Genomic DNA, 17,761 nt, shown 5'->3' with positions numbered 1-17,761 from the left:
ATAATTTCCCCTCTTTCAGAGATTGATGAACGATTCACAAGTCTATCATTTACTTTTGAGTGCATTATTGCCTGATTAGTCAAGTGCTGATGCAATTAAACTTAATGATCTTACTAAGTAGGTGTCTGCTTAGATTGACATTTAAAAAGAACAGTTCATTAGTATTTTTGTAAAACAGAACCTTTCTTTGTTTTAACCACCCTATTCCTGTATTTCCATTGCTACCAGTCACCACTTTAGATGAGACTGTACTGTTCTCATTTGGAGCTGATATCTAATTACACGTCACAGATCAGCCACTAATGAAGCATGCAAAGTTTATGAAACATCAGTTCAGGAGTTGCTCCAAATAGAGAAGAGATTATGCAAGTTACTTTTCCTAAGGTGAATTATAGACAGGCAGGAAGGGCTCAGTTTCTGTTGGCAAGGAGGCCTGACTGACTGCTAGAGCTCAGCCTCTGGAAGACTGGCAGGAGAGATTCCACCCTGAGAGGTGCTAAGCTCCTGCTGCTGCTGCCAGGAGAGTAAAGAAGGCACAGGGCATCCCATGTGACATGGGAAACTTAAGAAGTGAGGAGCAGCACTGGACATGGACCAGGTTGTTTCCAACGAAAGGAATCTATTGTATGTAAACAAAGTTTTGTAGCAAAGTGTTGAGTCCAGGAAATAATTTCTGGTGAGGAGAATAAGCTTTCCATCTGAGAGGAGTGCAATTACTTCTCTATTGTTCTCCTAGTTCCTCCTCAATTTAGTCTTGGCTGTGTCTCCAGTGAGAAAGTACTGCTTGGAACCTAAAGGAATTGGAGAGAACACACAGAGGAAAACAAAACTCCCAAGATGTCATTTTACATTTGATTTCAAGAAGTGAATTTAGCAGGTGAGAACATGTTAATAGCCGTATGTTTTTGCTCTGAAAGGGATATTTAGTAGTGAAATTAAGCAATGGAGGCCTTTGGTAGGAACTGCAAGGGAAGAAAAATCCCTCTAAGTTAGAAAACAACCAGGATCTAACAGTAGAGCACCTGTCGGTTTACGCTTTCTATGTTTGTTTACCCTCTGAAAATATTTAACATTATGACCACAATTTGTGTATTTCTAAGAAAGAAAACTAAAAGATTGCTGTTGCTACTCTGTCACAGATCCTGATTTTCCAGACATGGGACAGGCTTCCTGTAGAAATACCTCCATTGTCTTAACTGATGCATTTGCACCAGGGACAGCTGATGCAATAAGATGACAATCAAGCCCATGGGTCACCAGTTTCAGAAAATAAGTATCTAAAATTAGGTGCCTAATTCCATAATTAGGAACTTGAGTAGAGGTGGAGTGGTTTTTAAAAACACTGCAGGAGTGACAAATTCTGCTGAAGTCAATTTGAGCTGGAGGTTAATTTTCCTTTAAAAATCAGACTGTTTTATTTAAATGCTTGGTATTGTTACAGGCATATTGGACTTCCTGGGTTGAAGGTCTGAACTTCCCACCCCAAGGTATAACTGCATCAGCCTGTACCCAGTGCACAGAGCACTCATCATGTAGTACTCTAGAACATGAGTATATTCCATCCTGACAGACATTACTGTATGAGTCTGTCTGGGGACTCAAAACAAAAAGATTAGAAAAATGCACTTTCCTCTGTTTGATCCTGAGGCAAGCCACAAATGTAACAGAGGTCTAAGGGTTCAAAAGGATGCTGGGGAGTAGCTTTGTGGAGGAATTTCTGTGTGGGTTGGGGATGAATACAGAACAAAACCTCCTCTGCAGCACCCACCACCAAGGTCTTCCTGCCTCCCAGACCAGTGTGGAATAAAACAAGTTGAGGAGCTCTGAGAGCATTGCCTACTGACACTCATGGATCATGGCATGACATAATGAGCCAGGTTACCTGAAAGCTGTAAGGATGAGAAATGCAGTTGGGGTGTTTCTAATGTATTTTTAAATCTTAGTGGGTTGATGCTATTCAAAAACTTAAATCAAGCTGTTAAATCAAGATCATTTGGGCTAAAATATTTACTCAAAAGTGCTGGAGGCTGAGGCCAACAGCATAACACAAAGGTGGGCAGACACAGAGAGGACAATTGTCTCAGGCTATCCTTGCTATTTGGCTTATAGGTATCTTGAGAAAGAATAATAACAAACTCTTTTCCGTTCAACTAAATCCCCTTATCTGTAAAGTTCAGTTTCAATAACATATAATTCAGTTTCAATAACAGCTTGTAGGAATCTATTAGTTGTGAATTAATAAATTCCTATAAGTACATAACTCATTTCTTTGCAGTGGTTACTACTGGTGACAATTAAATGATAGTTGATTCTTCATAGGGTTTTTTTAGCACATTTCAAATTTGTTCTGTTGCATACTGTACCTTCCAGTCTATTTCTGATTGTCTTCATCCTTTTGCAATAATATTCCCCCAACTGCAGTAGCATTATACCACAGAGGTGGCAGCCATGTCAAAAGCAGTTGTGCCACATCATTGAACAGGCAGTAATTGTCTCCAGGAATCACAGGAATCTTGATCTGCTGCATCAGACATCACTTCTTTGACAGCTAAAGCTGAAAAGACACTTGGGATGGAACCTAAAATACACTCTGCTTCAGGTTGCAGGGACTGTGCCAACAGCCTACAGTGCTGAAGAAAACAGCCATATATGTATCTTGGTTTTTGGTTTCTTTTAAAACTTAATTTCTATATAAAAAAGACTTATGAGACATCACTCTGTCATGCTGCCCCAAGTGAGGACATTTTAAAATCCAATGGCCAGTTTGAGACAGGTTTCACATGTGATTACTGTTCACAAGAGAAATAAAGGTCTGGCACATTTCAGGAATCTGAAATGGGGTGGCCCTGTTAAGGTGTCCACCAAGAAAGGCTGCCACCAAAATTCAAGTACTGTGTGTGCAAGAGCCACTTTGTCCACACAGATGCTACAGCCTAAGCTCTCTCCTGTTTAGACAGTGAGGTTAAGATACCATGAGACAGAAATGGATAAGAAACCTGTTTTTGTCCCAGCTTGTGCTCCCAGAAATATGTGTTGGTCTAGAGTTGGCAGTGGGAGGGCAGCTGAAGTTGTTTGTGTTTCTAAGCTAATCCTGTTTTTGTGTGATGTGTCATGCAACCATGTGCTTTTCGGATATTTAAGTTGATGTTAAGCTTCTGAGGTCAGAAATGCATTTCAGTACTGTCATTGCTCTCATAAGATTTCCAAGTGTGTGTAAGCAAATTCCCGTGGTTGAAGCCCCTTATCCCATATTTTCTCTGTGTATTCATGCAGTATTTATAAATTTTTTTGTGACTGGGGGGAAAATTATGCATTCAAGGGCATTTTTAGCTCTTTTACCCAAACTAAGTCCACAAATTTGTTTGGGATTTTTATCATTATTTTGCTTTTTTATTATACATGGAATTTTGTATAATTAGACCTCTCTGATAATTTTAGATTTTGTGTTCTGCTTTTTTTCAGATCAATTATGTGTCTATGTGGTCAAAAGGGAAACAGTCCTTCTTCTATCTGAAGTGAAGCAGGACCTGAAGGATGTATCTCAGACAAACCCATGGCTCTCGGGGACCAGGAATGCACTGACTCAGAAGGGGAAGCTGAACCTGAAGTCTCCTACATGGTCACAAAGAGTAGGGCTGCACACCAGATGTGGCTTTCTCTATCATGTGCCCTGAAACTTTTTTAATGGTCAGTGGTTTTCAGGCTGGCACTTAACTTCCCATTGGCTTGAACTCCTAAGAACTACAAGGTAATGGGAAGCTAGCTGGCTCATTAATTAAAATGGAAAAAGTACTTTGAGAGAGCATTTTCCTCAAAGTGGGGTCCATTTGTGTCTGACAAGCTGTTTTATAAAAAGTGCTAAGGTGAGATTAAAACTTTTAAAACTCTTAAAAATACTATGTGAAGCTTAATGGCTAAATAGCTACAATTGTAATTAAATAGTAGAAAGGCAGATTTGGTTTTGGCTGTAAAACCAATATTAGAACAAGGTACAAACTAATTTGCAGTGTCCTACAGCAACAATTAAGTGTCCTAAAGGATGTGACTTTTCATTAGGATGACTAGGAGGATCTGACAGGTGGCTGAATCATGCCCACTGTAGTCACGCTGAACTTCATCTACATGCACCCACAGTATTTATTGCTCAGTCAAATTCTTCCTTTTATAATTCTGGATTGCCACATTTGCAATTACACTGCATCCGGCAGAGAGCTCTGCGATCTGTAATTACCAAACACGTCTACAGCAGTCACACAGCAACAGAAGTGACACTCATGTACTTAGAGTGTAAAATCAAAGCACTGCACCTCCCACTTGCCCATGACTGGATTGAGAGGTGTTTACTGCACAGTTTATTCTGTGAAGCACCCTCCCAGTGTAATGATATACACCTGATAAATGAGAGAGGGGAAATAGGTGCATTCCATACAAGACAAACAGTGCAGAACTGAGTTACTCTGGAACTTCACATTCTCCGCAGTACCTCCAGTGGCTGCTCAGCTAGCTGTTAGGAAAGAGTGGGTATGCAGAGCCCAGATGTACACACATCTGCAGGGATCCTGGCACACTAGAAATAATCAGGAATTGGCTAGGCCATACACAGGGGTCAGAAGACTTTGTGTATGTGTAATCACTTTGTTGTAGGGAGTGATTGCCTTCCATAGGGCTTAGGCTATAAGATGGGATGTTTGTGAACAATCACAGTGGAAGGAATTAGCAGTGTAAGGACTGGAGATGTGGCAGTGTCTATATACATCCCACCTATGGGACCATCTAAAAACACGAGGAACACTGTAATGTCTCATGTCTTTCTGACCGAGTCCAAATCGGCGTAAGAGAGCTGTCCATCACAGGCCTGCCCTGGCTGTGGCGCAGTCTCAAGGTGAGCTGTACATTCCAGCTCTTCTGCAGTACAGCTTCCCCTTCGAAGCAGCTCTTTCTGCTCTCTAGAGGCCACTTTAGCCGGCCCAGATCTGTGCCCCTGGCGAAAGAGGGATCCCCACCACCAGGGCAGTTCGTTCCCCCATTTTCCGCGGTGCATTTAGCGATGGTGGGGTTCGGGGCACGGGCGGAGGACGGGGTCCGCACCCTGCAGCCCCGGTCCTGACCTGCTTTACCGGGCAGGCCTGACGTGAGGGAAAGGCGCCGGCTCGTCCCTTTCAGGGAAACCTGAATTTCTGCTGGATTAAGACGGTTGTGTAACCGCAGCCCAGCTGACTCCATTGTTCCTCCGCACAATGCAGTTATCAGCGTGAAGCGAGCGCTGAGCACGGCGCCGCCGGGCAGGGAGGGCAGCGCTGCCCCGGGGCAGGACGCACCGGGCGCTGCTCCCCGGCCCGCAGCCCGGGGTGAGCGGGCGGGGGCTCGGCATCCCTCCCGGCGGGCGCTTCACACCTGGAATCGCCGCTCTGCGGCCGCCCTGACACTCGCGCATTTAAGCCCCGGCGGTCATGGGCTCGGGCTCCTGCGGGCACATGCGGGGCCGGCGTGGCAGGACACGTGTGCGGGGCGGAGAGGGAAGGCCGGCCAGCGGCTGAGGCGCTGCGGGAAGGGCGCGGGTGGGGGGCCGCAGCAGCCCCCGGAGGAGCCGGGTGAGTGAGCGAGGGGCCGCTCCCCTCCCCGGATTGCCAAAGCACTCGGCGGGGGTTGGGGGCTAAGGGACCCTGCCGTTTGCGCGAACCCATAAACCCGTTTGCAGTGGCGGGGACGGGTGTCCCCGGGCAGCGGGGACCGCGCCGCCGGGCGGGACCGGACCGGACCGAGCCGAGCCGAGCCGAGCCGAGCCGAGCCGAGCCGTGCCGTGCCGTGCCGTGCCGTGCCGTGCCGTGCCGCGCCGAGCTGTGCCGCGCTCTGTTGCCCTGACAACCGGGCTGCTCGGCGGCGGGCGGGCAGGAGGCGGCGCGGGGCATTGGCCGCCGCGGGCACGTGGGGCGGCTGTGGGCCGGCCCGGGGGCGGGATGAGCGCGGCGGGGCGGGCACGGGGCTCTCGGTCCTGGCGGGCGGCGGCCGTGTTCCCCCCGCGTTGGCGGCCGAGCGTGGCGGGTACCTGCGGACGAGCTGCGGTGCCGTGCCGTGCCGTGCCGTGCCCTGCCCTGCCCTGCCCTGCCCTGCCGTGTCCCGCTCTGCCCGCCGCCGGGCTGTGATGTGTGTGCCCCGCTCGGCGGGAGGCGGGGAGTGCCCGGCGGAGAGGAGGGGGAGTTAATCAGCGGCGAGGAGGAGGAAGGAGGCAGGGCTGGAGGCAGAGCCATGGAGAGCAGCGCTGGGCGGGCGGGGCGGCCTGTGTGACCGGGGCGCATCGCGGGGGCACGGCCCGGCACGGCACGGCCCGGCAGCCCGGGCGGCAGCGGCGGGGCCGGGGATGAAGGTGCGGCGCTGCCCCCCGCCGCCAGCCGCCGGCCCGTGACGGGGCGGGCGCCGCGGCCCCGACGGGGCGGGCGGGGGGCCGCTCGCCGCCTTCCTCGGGGCAGGCGGGCGGGCAGGAGGGAGGGGACTCCGGCGGGGGCTGCCGTCGCCCGGGGCCGCCGTGACTCAGAGCCGGCGCGGCCGGGGGTGAGCCGAGGTCTGTTGTTGTGGGATTTTTTCCCCGGCAGGTTATAAATAGCCCCGCGCGGCGCCGTGTCACGGAAGGACACCCTGGCCGGGCGCGGGCAGAGGCCGCCGGCGCGCAGCCTCCCCCGGCCGGCCGCCGCCAGCCCGCCCGCCCGCGGGCCCAGCTGCCGGAGCCGCGGGGCCGCCTCCCGCCCGCCGTGCCCGCTCCCGGGCCGCCGCTGACACCGCCGGCCGCCGCACGCACAGCCCGGGGACCGCGGCGCCGCGCCTCGGCCCCGTCACACCTCGCTGAGGCGGCGGGGAGGATGAAGCCTGAACGAGGTAAAGGGCTTATCGGTGCATTTCTTTTTGTTTGTTTTGTCTGTAGGGTTAGAAGGAGCCCGGTGTTCGGTTTCGGCGTTATCGGTCTATTTCCTTATGCCCTCCCCTGTCATTTTGGGGGCCGGGAAGGAATCCAGGTGCTCGGGCTCACCTCGGGGAATGGCAGTGGCGGTGGGATGCGGAGGGTGCCCCGCGAAGCGGGGTTACAGCCCCGCGTCCTGCCTGCCCTTCGGCTTTCCATTGTCTTGGCTGGATGGAAGGGAGACAAACGCCGTAGCGAAGTGCTTTTGCTGTGGGAATGCTGCAGTTCGTGTGTCAGACACAGCCGGCTCCTCAGCACAGTCCTGCAATGCTGAGGCTGGAGTCGGTCAAAGGCAAATCGGGCATCGGCAGACAAAGCCGGCAGATGTGCAGAAATGTCCAAATATAGCTGAAAAGCACCCTGAAAATAACCACAACTTACATCTGTGTTGCTTTATAAACCGACAGTGCCTGTCGCCCCCCAGCTATAATGGAGATATTTCATAACAGGCGCGGTGAAATACAAAATTTTCACGATTATTTGGTTACATCTTGTCGGATTACTGACATCTGGTTTTACAGAAAAATCAAGACGGCAGTCTACGTATGTGTTTATAACACTTGAGCTCTTTTGCCGTATAGCAACAGCTGCTGATGCCCCTAGAGTTGGAAATATGTCATGACTTCTATTTTGATCCACAGGAGCAGTGATTATTGATTCGTGTTAAAGGAAGATATTTTTTGAAGAAAATCTTATGAGTGCTCATCGTAGTATTCTGAATATTAATTAAGAACAATAATCCATGTTTCCTAAAGTTTTGATGATTCTATTGATTATCTGGTTGCTTACAGTTTAAAAACATGCTCTATTTCTGTTATAATCACTTAGGTGTTTTGAGAAACACTTTTATATAGCTCAGATAGTTGTGTATTAAATGCTAACACTTACATGACATACACATCTTAATTAGGTTTGTTAATGACATGTTTGCTAATAGTGACACTGCCTAAATGACCTCTCTTAGATGGATTTCATGTCTGTATGTGCTGTAAGGATTATATGGTGTGATGATAGCACAGATAGTACAGAAGCAATCATAAATTACTGGGGTTTAAGTACTATGGTTTTGCAATGAGCCTTTCTCATTGCTTTCCTCCTTGTTTCTTAACTGCCTAAACCTTCACACCATCTACTGCAGCAAGGCTGGTTGTTTTTAGAATCTTTAGATTTTGATAGCAGACACTGAAGTTTGAAAACTGTTTACTGTCAGGGTGAAGTTATATTTCAAAATAACCAGGTAAAACCCAAGTCGGTATTTGCACCTTTAAAATGTTCTGATCTAGCAGTTGAACATCTACATGACCTTTGTGTATTCCTTTCTTTAATTTTTAGGCAGAAGGAGTTAGAACACTGGAAACATTTTCAGTTGGTGTATGATAAGTTATCAGATGCCTTTTTTAACCCTTGTGGTGTAGAGGGAACCGAATTTCTACAGAAAGCAAGTTATTAGCTTGCGGGGGTTATTTTTGTGGGTTTTTTTCTTTTTTCCTCTGTAAGCTGGGAGATAATAAATTGAGATTCTTATACACTATAAAGTGTTTACCACAAGCTGGGCAAAATTCTTCAGAAGTTATGTCTTGAAATTCTTCCAAGATAGTTAACAAAAGTCTTGAAATAAATCATGGATCCTGCCAAACGTGGGAGGGTATCTCCAGCCATTTTAGTGGGTCCCTCCAGCTTAACTGTGTGCTAATATAATAGAGCAATGCCATGCACAAAGGGGGTTGTGAAAGTGCTGCCTAAATGCCACACACGGCCCACAGAGACTCTTCGGAGGCATGAATCATGCAAATGTTTATATGTGCTGCTTTCTGCATAGCAGCTGTACCACAGGACACAAGCAGTCAAGTGTGCAGTCACCTGCTTCCAATCCAGCTCTTCCAATTAATAGCTAAGGGCAGAGGACAAGCAGACCACTCAGCTTGCCACAGGCTTCACTTCTCTACAGAGCTGCAAAATCCTGAGGAGAATGTAAGTTCACACCCCAAGTAAAGCATAAAGAAGCAGACTTTAAACAGGCTTACAATGTGTTGGCTTTTTTGTTGTTGTTGTTACTGTTCTTACAAATAATTATATCAGAATCAATTTGGAGCAGAGGGATGCAGTTTTTCTTAGGATTTAACTCGGCGCTGCACTGAAGGTTGTAGTGCCCAGGCATGTTGGGAGAGGTATGGTTTAGCCTTGGCTGAACTACCAATAAGGTTCTTGTTATCCCCAGCAGAGATGGATGATGCAGGAGAAGAAAGGGGAGAGCTAATTCTGCAACTGTTTTTATCAGTAGGAAGTGTTACAGCATGTTTCATTTTAAGGAGGGGAGAGGGATGGACAGAAATTAGGAAAATATGAGAATTTGGTGCTAAGGTACTTATGTCCCTCTATAGGAGGGAAAGTTGGAAAATTGCAGATATAGATATGTAATATGTGAGAGCGGTATGGAGAGGATGGAATATGGAGCTCTGCACTGCAAGCCTGCAGAGCAGCTTTGTGGGTGAGGAAGAGCAGGAAGAGAGCTTTGAAAGTGCAGGTAAAAATGTGGACTGATTCCTTTGCTGTGCAAAGGCACAGGGCATGCCCAGGATGTATCTCATAAGCATCACTCAGGACGTAGCCATCAGGTGGGGTTTGTGTGTGGAAGGACTGGTTGCTCTGAGCACGTTCCCAGAACAGTCTGTACTGGATCTAGGGAATGCAGTAACTCAAATGCTGGTGGCTGCTGCTCAGCTTTACCTTCCCTGTGCTGCTGTTCTTAAGTGAAGTGTTGAAGCATCCTAAAATACAGCGGTCGTATTTCTTCAGCTAATGCTTCACTGGTGCCAGGGAGAAAAACTATCTATCTCCCTTTCTTACATACAGTGTTTTTGGAGTAATGTATGAGTTTGGGGTTAGTTTTGGTTGGGTTTTTTTGGTTTTGTAGGGTTTTTTTTCTTTCTGCAGCAATAACATATCATGTTACCTGGCTTTGATCCATGATATCATCACGATTTGGTTTCTGCAGTACAGCTGCCTAGTCAGCTGCTTCGTGCTGCATGTTTGGACTGTTGTTTCCTTTCTCAAGTGCAGAGCTTTGCTCTTGCTTCTATTGAACTTCGTTCTAATGACTTCTGGTCGCTTCGGCAGTTTATTGAGTTTGGAAGACAGAATAAGACTTTGTAGCAGAGTGCTTGCAAAGTTTTCCAGCTCAGCTTTGTTCATAAACTGTATAAACACGCTGTTTCACCATCAGCATTAATGAAAACATTGCATAATGTCAGCGTGATAGCTTGCTGCCAAACTCAGAAGGCTTGTTATGTACTCTTAGAGTACACTTGGTGCACAACTGGAAAAAATCTTGTGGTTTAGATGAATCTACAGTATAGTCATATTTTAATGTGGAAATGTTACAAGACATCAAAAGTTTTACTATAGTCTAAATAGCTGGAAGTTATTGCTCCTTCCTCCTCCCTCCCCCTCATTGCATGAATGATCATTTAAAGGAGGACAGACTTGTTTGTCTCTAAATGTATGCTGGCTGGTTTCTATCACCTTATTCTAGTCTTTTCTTACTTTTTTATTGCCTTGCTTTGTTTATTCCTCTATGTGTGTTTGCTATGTAGAGACTATTTTGTTTTCACTTACAAATTAAACAAAAAGCAGTCCTCTCTTACTTTCTGAAGCAATAATTCCCTTCTTGAGATTATCCTAATTTACAGAAATGACTTTCTGTCTACAAGAGAGGAATAAGCAGTCTGAAGATTGCTTTTTGTCTTCTCCTTTGCAAGTCAAACTCAGATATGTGCCTCTGGGTCTTTTTGTAGTAACTGGGTTAAGGGATTCTGCCACATAAGTTGGTGAGTTGGCATGAAAAGAGGTAACTCTTGGTTCAGCAAAAGTTTGTTTACTACCTCCTGTGGGAAACATAGCTGAGGCATTTTGGGATGTATCTGTGGGGAAAGCTGGAGGAGAGGTTAATGAACAGTTGATGGAATTTAGATTCTTAGGAAAGATGAGGCCTGGGACTGGGGGAAGTGAGCTGAACCAGTGTGTTCAGTTGAGGAGTTGGTTGTTAATTTAGAAGATGTAGGTAAGGCCCTTGTTTTTATAAGCATAAGATATGCCCTATATTAACTGGGGAAAGTGTTATGGAAAACTTTAGCAAAGATGATGTGCTACAGAGTATGCAGATTAGGAGGTGAAAATATATATTGAAAAAGGCTGTGTTGTTTTAGTGTCCTATATTGAACTATGATACAGGCACTTTAATTTTGGAGTGTCTTCTCAGTGAAATATCACAAAGCACTTAAACTTTTCCGTGGCGGAATGACGTAGCCAGTCAACAAAGTAATAAACTGGAAATGAGCTGCTTCCTGCTCAGTGGAGTTGTCACTCCAGAGGCGTTTGGGCAATGCTTGGGGCTGGGTTGCCACAGGTAAGTGCAGGTTGGGTGCCAATGAGCTGGGGGTGACGCTGTGCCTGCCCAGGAAGCCCTGCAGGTGGACAGGCTCTGCAGGCACGTGCGGAGAGCTGCGTGTGCCCAGGGAGCTCCTCCTGCCTGCGCTGCTTTCCGATAAAACCAAACCCTGCTTTGCTTTCTTTGCTCAAAAAGAGAGAAAACCTGTAACTGCTCAGGGTAAAAAACCCCACCAACCCAACCCAACTGACAGGTGCTGCACTCGGATTCCGTTCATGAGGCATGAAGCTCTGATCTTTGGGGAGAGCAGATTTGTCCTGATAACAGATAATGAATAGATGCAGGATATGAGTGAACAGGAACAGAAGCCTTTTCTTTTTAATTGAAGGTGGAGTCAAGATGCTTTCAGTACAGCTCTGTCCTTGCTCCTGAAAAATGGCAATATAAACTCTCTTCTTATTAAATTTCTACCTCAAACATTAAACTTGGAAGATTTTTTAGCTTTTAGGTGCTCAACTTTTTTTAAAATGTTAGGCATCAAAAAATTTAAGGTATATTAATTTATAGAATGGAAAAAATTCAGGTCTTTATTTGAAATGCCAGCTTCTGTTTTAGTTTTCTTACCTGTTCTGCAATTTGTATCTAGCTATTGACAGCAAGTCAAGAGTTCCTGTTGTAAAACTATTTCTTTGGTTGGAAGGGTGCTTTTATAATTATTCAGCGATAAGAGTTCTTCATGGTGCACCTGTTTCTCAGAGAGAACCATCCCAGTAACAACTTTGCCATTTTTTTGTGGTTTGCTTGGTGTTGTCCGTACTAGCTGCCTTTAGTTGTTGCTAAAACAGATGCTGCTGGAGTGGCATTTAGGTGGATATTTTGGGGGTTGTGGATATGCCAAGCCCATAGGCTTGGAATATATAAACTGACCCTTCTGACCATATTCTTTACTTGCTGAAGTGAGAAATTTTGGCATGCCAGATCAGATCCCTGGGGTGAAACATATTAGGTTGGACTTTGTTGTTAAGGGCAGTGTTGACACTATTATTGGATCTGAGGTCTGCCAACTTCTAAATGTTTTTAAAAATAAGCTAACATTTATAAATACAGATTCTCATGAGACACAAGAGTTTGCTGCCAAATGAAATTCTGCTTATTAAAATTAGAAGTCTTCTGTGAAAACAGAGTAACTGACGAGAACAAACCAGCTATATGACATTTGTTAAAAGAACTTGCTCTGTCTGCTTCACTGTTTATAAAATGCTGGGGTTTTTTTGTTATTTTGACAATCTTCTACTAATAGCAGCCATTTACTGGTGGAGAACCAGCCATAACCTTTTATCTTCTCAGCAATGAGTTTAAGGTAACAGTCCAGCTATTTTTTTTAGTCCACAAGGTCTTGCAGTTTAACTGTAAATATAGTGGTAGTTATAATCTCCATTCCAATGTGATACTTGACAAACTATGTTTGTTAGATTTTTGAAAATGTCTCACATAATTTTCTTTCAAGGAGGTGGTAAATTGTTCAGTCTTTGCAGGTCGTTTAAATTTAATGTTTAGATAGAAGCCAGTTTTTAAGTTAAAATTGTTTTAGAAGTGCATGTACAGTTGCATGGTTACCTTTGTACTACCCAGTGCTGAAACTCCATGTATAAGTAGGCAATTAAGGATGAATGCAAATACAGAAGAGTGCCTCTTGGACCTGGGTAGGTAGCTGGACTTTGGAAGATGTCCCTTTCATCACCTATTCCTCTTTCTGTTGGTCTCATGCAGGGTGGCATGACTATAGCTACAAGCACATGGCTGAAGCCATGTGAGTTGTTCTTGCTCTGCAATCAGAACTGTACTGAGATTGGAAGAGATTTTTTTTTAATAAAGACTACTTGTAAACAGTGTACATGAGTTGTAAATCATGAAAATTCTCCATCTTTTCTTAACAGTTCAGAGTTAATCTGACCAAGTAAAAACCAGCTAATTTCCTTCTATGTTGCATGGGCCTGACTAGTTCTTTGGCGAGTGATTTTTCATGCTAACTTTGGGGCCAAAGCTGGTTCAAGTTGCTGTCTGGGATGGTATTACAACATTACTTTGACTCAAAATGCAAAGATGTAATAGGGTAGCATGAGGATGCTCTTGGGGATAATTTGGAGAGGAAGCTGTGCATGAGGCAGCTGAACACATGGGGAGGGAAGCACTCTGTATACATGAAATGCTAATGATACTTTCATGTCTGTGCTGATTGTAGGAGTCCTTACAATGAATAAAGGCAAACAAAATAGATGCACTGAGAAATCTTCTGAGCAACTTTGTTTCTTCAAGAGCAGCAAGAGGGCCTCTTCCCCTTCATACACATTCATTTTGGTTTGATGACTTTTCTTTACATGGGCAGGCATGCAATCTCTCTGTCCAGGTATGTGGTACCCAGTAACCATGGGGCTGTTAGGCTTCCCTCTTATCAATGATCAATGCATTTCCCAAACCTGTTGGCTTTTTCTAAAGAAAAAAACAAGTTGGATTTTCTTATGAGGCATAAAAAGGGAGAATATATCTGAAATAAGGACTCTCTGGTTACACATGAGCAATGTCATCTGCTTTACATTACACAAGTTAGTGATCTTTTTTCCATCAACATCCCTGGGAACCAGGTTGGGAAGTAAGTCCATTTTGGGTAGTGAACTACTTTAGGGAGTCTATGAGCAGGTTACTGCTTGTGCTAGTTTAACCTCTTAATGGTGCTTCCTGTGTATGCAGGGATTCCTTTTGCCTACTGATGAGCCTTCAGGATTTCTAGGACATTATTTGACACTTCTCTGTCCTGCAACAAATCAAGCTTTCTTCTCAGGATGCTGTGCTAGTATCATCTTGTTTTGTATAATGGGGGCAGGAAGAGAGAGAGAACTTCAGTAGAATTGAAGATGTCAAGTATTGTCCTCAGTACAGTCACACCACAGTGGGAGGAGGTAGAGTGGCAGCTGGTTCCTTTTGAGGGACAAGGGAAGGAGAAGGAGAGGTGCAGGAAGAGCTGCTGTGGTCAGCAGGCGTTTTTTCCAGAGCAATGGGAAGCCCTTCTCCCCTGCCAGGTATTGTTCTCCTTGATTCCCTGCCAGGGCACCAGCCCAGCAACACAAGTGAAACAAACCACGGCTCAAACTCACACTTCCAGGCAGGTCAGCAAGTTTGGTGGAAGGCTTTGTTTGCAGACTCAGGGGGCCAGAGAGGGTGTGTAAGAGCAGTATCTGAGTAAATGTGATGGCTACTTGCCATAACTTCTGTGTTAACAGAGAGTAAAGTTTTGATATGCTGGGCTGATGCTTTTTTAATGTGCAGTGTTCTGTAAACTCACAAGTACTGGTGCATTTGCCTTGCACGTTAGATCTGAATTATTAAAACTTCTGAAACTTCAAGATTTCTATTTACTTGCTCTTTATTTTTTATATTTTGATTAAGTAGGTGAATTTGAGGGTAGGGGGAGAAGAGAATAGTTGCGTCAAAAAGATGAACTTCAGTAAATATTACAGTGATGTGGAATAAAAGAGGAGGAGTTTCCTATCAATAGGAACTAGACAGGGACAAATGGACTGGGAATGGCATTAGGTCAAAGAGATTGATATCAACACTCATGCTGCTCAGAGGTAAACCTTTTTTTCTCTGCTGTAAATGTTTTTAGAAGTTGAGCTTCAAGTGTATTTTCTATGCAGATTTTCCCACTTCACTTGCCTTTTAGTGAAAAGTACGACTTTGCTTTGCTCTAATTTGAGGAGGAAACCGCTTCTTCCCTTGAAGCACACCCTATTTGACTGGCCAGAGGAATTTTGTTTGCCATGGGGAAACCATGAGAAACAAAGTATCTGGAGAGCTAGAATTGGAGGAGATAGGCCTGGGTGGTGGTTGATGCCATAGCTGTACTAGCAGCAATACTCACAGTGTGAGTGCCTACAACATTCTATAACGCAAGCCGAGTGTGGAGGACCCCTCTGAGGAGTCTGCTGATAAAAAGTGGAGGAGTAAAACCAAACAGCTAGTTCATGCAGGTAAAACAGGATCAATGGTTGATAATACTGGAAATGTGTGAAGGCAAAGTTCAATGTCAAACTGCTAGCATGCACCCCTGGCTCTTCTTGCACCAAGCAGTTAAGTTCACTAAACTCAGGCCAGTCATGACTGGCTGTTATTGTGCTGCCTCTGGATGTTTCCTATGAGAGCCTCGCTGAATTAACAACTTCCTATGAGAAAGTATTTTGGATACACAAGAGATAAAAGTTATGGTGCTTGATGTGCACTGTATGCTCTTTCATCCCACCCTCCTGTTGGGAAAATGCCTTTTATAAAGAAGAAGATGCCTCCGGCCTTCTATAAATGTTTTAGGACACTTTGTAAGCTGGTGAAATTGATTCTTGTGTAAGTTTCTGGTATGAAATTTGAGCAGCTTTATGTCACACACTGATTTTTATTTTATTTGGTTTTAATTTTTGTTTACTTGATTTAAAAATCATAGTGGGACAGTTAGCATCTGATGCTTTAACTCCTCTAGGTGTACTGTAGACTGGTATGTAGCCTTTCTCACTCAAGAAATTTGAGTTTGAACATGAGTAAAAGGAAAACTATAACACAGAGTGTGAGTGGTGTATCTAACCACCTCTTTAACATGCATTGCAAGTATCGAGAACTGACCTCAGCTTTGTTCTGAGGAATTGAGCATCTGTACTGGGAGAAGGGGAATAAGGCTGTCTGCATGAGAGCACTTGGTGGTTTTGTGTTCTGCAAATTAGTAACTCAATCCAAAATGTTTGTTTCAAGAAAGGGGTGTGTTAGAAGTGTATTTTTATTTTTAGCTTGTCTCCATGACTAGGCTGTGTAAACATAAGGCGTTGTGGAGTCACTTAGGCTTTGCTCCTTAGGGGTCACATGCACACCTTGCTTTTCCTGCACAAGGCAGGACTGGAATCTGGACTAGAGTGTTTTTCTGAACTGGCTTATTACTAGAAATCCTGTGCTTTGGCATAGCCCTTCAAAGGTTGAAGTTGGGTGTTTGTTATAATGTAAGGATGATGCCAATTATGTCTATTGGCAAGTGCCTCTGAATTGATGTGTAATTCACTTGATACTGAGATGAACCATACTTGGCTCTGATTTCCTGCTTTACAGAATGTGTAGGACTGCTTACTCCCAAAGTGTTTGGATAAAATCCATTGTTATGATGACCTCACCTTTTTTATTTTCAAAAGTGTTATTCTATTTGTGGCAGAAGGTGGGTTAAAATACAGCCTGGTTATCATGATAGTGTTAGAACTGTGAGGATGATAATAGTATTTGAAATGCAGGTACTTTATGATGATGAAGTATGCAGCCTAGGATAAAGGTGCGCTGTCATATTCTCATGTAAAGTGTCTTGTGCCTCTGGAATTTGTGGGAGCATAAGAGATCAAATAAAGTAGTAATGTGCTTCGAGGTAGGTTTTGTTTTGGTAGAATTTCTAATATTGCAATTTATAAATTTAGCATGTTATTAGTCTGGGTGCATTCACTTCTGGAGTGTTTGTCCACAAACAGGCACAGAGCTCAGCTCTGCATACCTACAGCTGGTTTAGGACCGTAAGCTTAAAAGCTGAAGTGTCAACAAGCTGTCCTACTTTTACTGTATTTGAAGAATATCTGGTGCGAAAAGGATCTTTGCAGTTGCACTGCAGTAGCTCAAGTGTGGGAAGAGTGTTCAGGGGCATTATGGTGGATAGGAATGCCCATCATCTAGAGACAGCTGCTCATCACTAAAACATTGTTAGCTGGCCTGTAAAAACCGCTGGTGGCTCCTGAATGCTGTCTCTGCCGGCCGCGGTGGGAATTGACTTGGGTGTTGCTGCTCCTGCCTCTTGTTAGCAAAACTTCTAAACATACCATGTTTACTAATGTGATAAATATTCCTCTTACCCCTCCCGTTCTTCCTGTAGATACTGAACAACTGTTTCATAAAAAATCGTCTAAGTACTTTTCTCAAACGCTAGGTAGTTAGTTGCTTGATTGAGAAAACCTGGAATTGCTGTTTCAGACAACTGTGTAAACGACTGTGTTTTTCTAGAAGTAAATGTTCCATGAAGGAAAAATACTTGGAAAGCAAACAGGTGAAATATACAGGAAGCTTGAATGTCAGTGACTAATGAAATGGTATGTTTTGCATCTAACTCTCTGTAAGGCACTATCTGTATGTGGGATCTTTAAATGGGCCAGCTACTAAAAGCTATCTGGCCTTCCTCAGATAGAATGTCTACTTAAAAATCTCGTATAGACTGTGTTTTCTTGCAGCCACAGCTAAATCATACTGGTATATAAAATGTGAGTGGGAAAAGTAATTTTGTGAAGTGGTGTGTTTTCCATGCTCTTGAACGGGTTAGTGAGTGTACTAGACTTAAAATGTGGTTGTGTAGCCTAGTT

The 17,761-nt window shown here is 44.7% G+C and overlaps 1 protein-coding gene across 1 annotated transcript in view; it reads left to right on the top strand.

The window, feature by feature from the left end:
- The first annotated feature begins 6,721 nt into the window (after window positions 1-6,721).
- Window positions 6,722-17,761, top strand: part of ATOSA (atos homolog A) — a 46,462-nt gene continuing 35,422 nt past the window's right edge. The window contains exon 1 of the mRNA XM_066328455.1: window positions 6,722-6,870. Coding sequence (XP_066184552.1) covers window positions 6,855-6,870 — 16 coding nt within the window. The 5' untranslated portion in view covers window positions 6,722-6,854. The remainder of the gene's footprint in view (window positions 6,871-17,761) is intronic.

This window comes from Sylvia atricapilla, chromosome 13, assembly GCF_009819655.1.
Source record: "Sylvia atricapilla isolate bSylAtr1 chromosome 13, bSylAtr1.pri, whole genome shotgun sequence".
NCBI classification, from domain to species: Eukaryota; Metazoa; Chordata; class Aves; order Passeriformes; family Sylviidae; genus Sylvia; species Sylvia atricapilla.
Note: the sequence above shows the minus strand (reverse complement) of the source record. Positions and strands in the feature narration are given on the sequence as shown.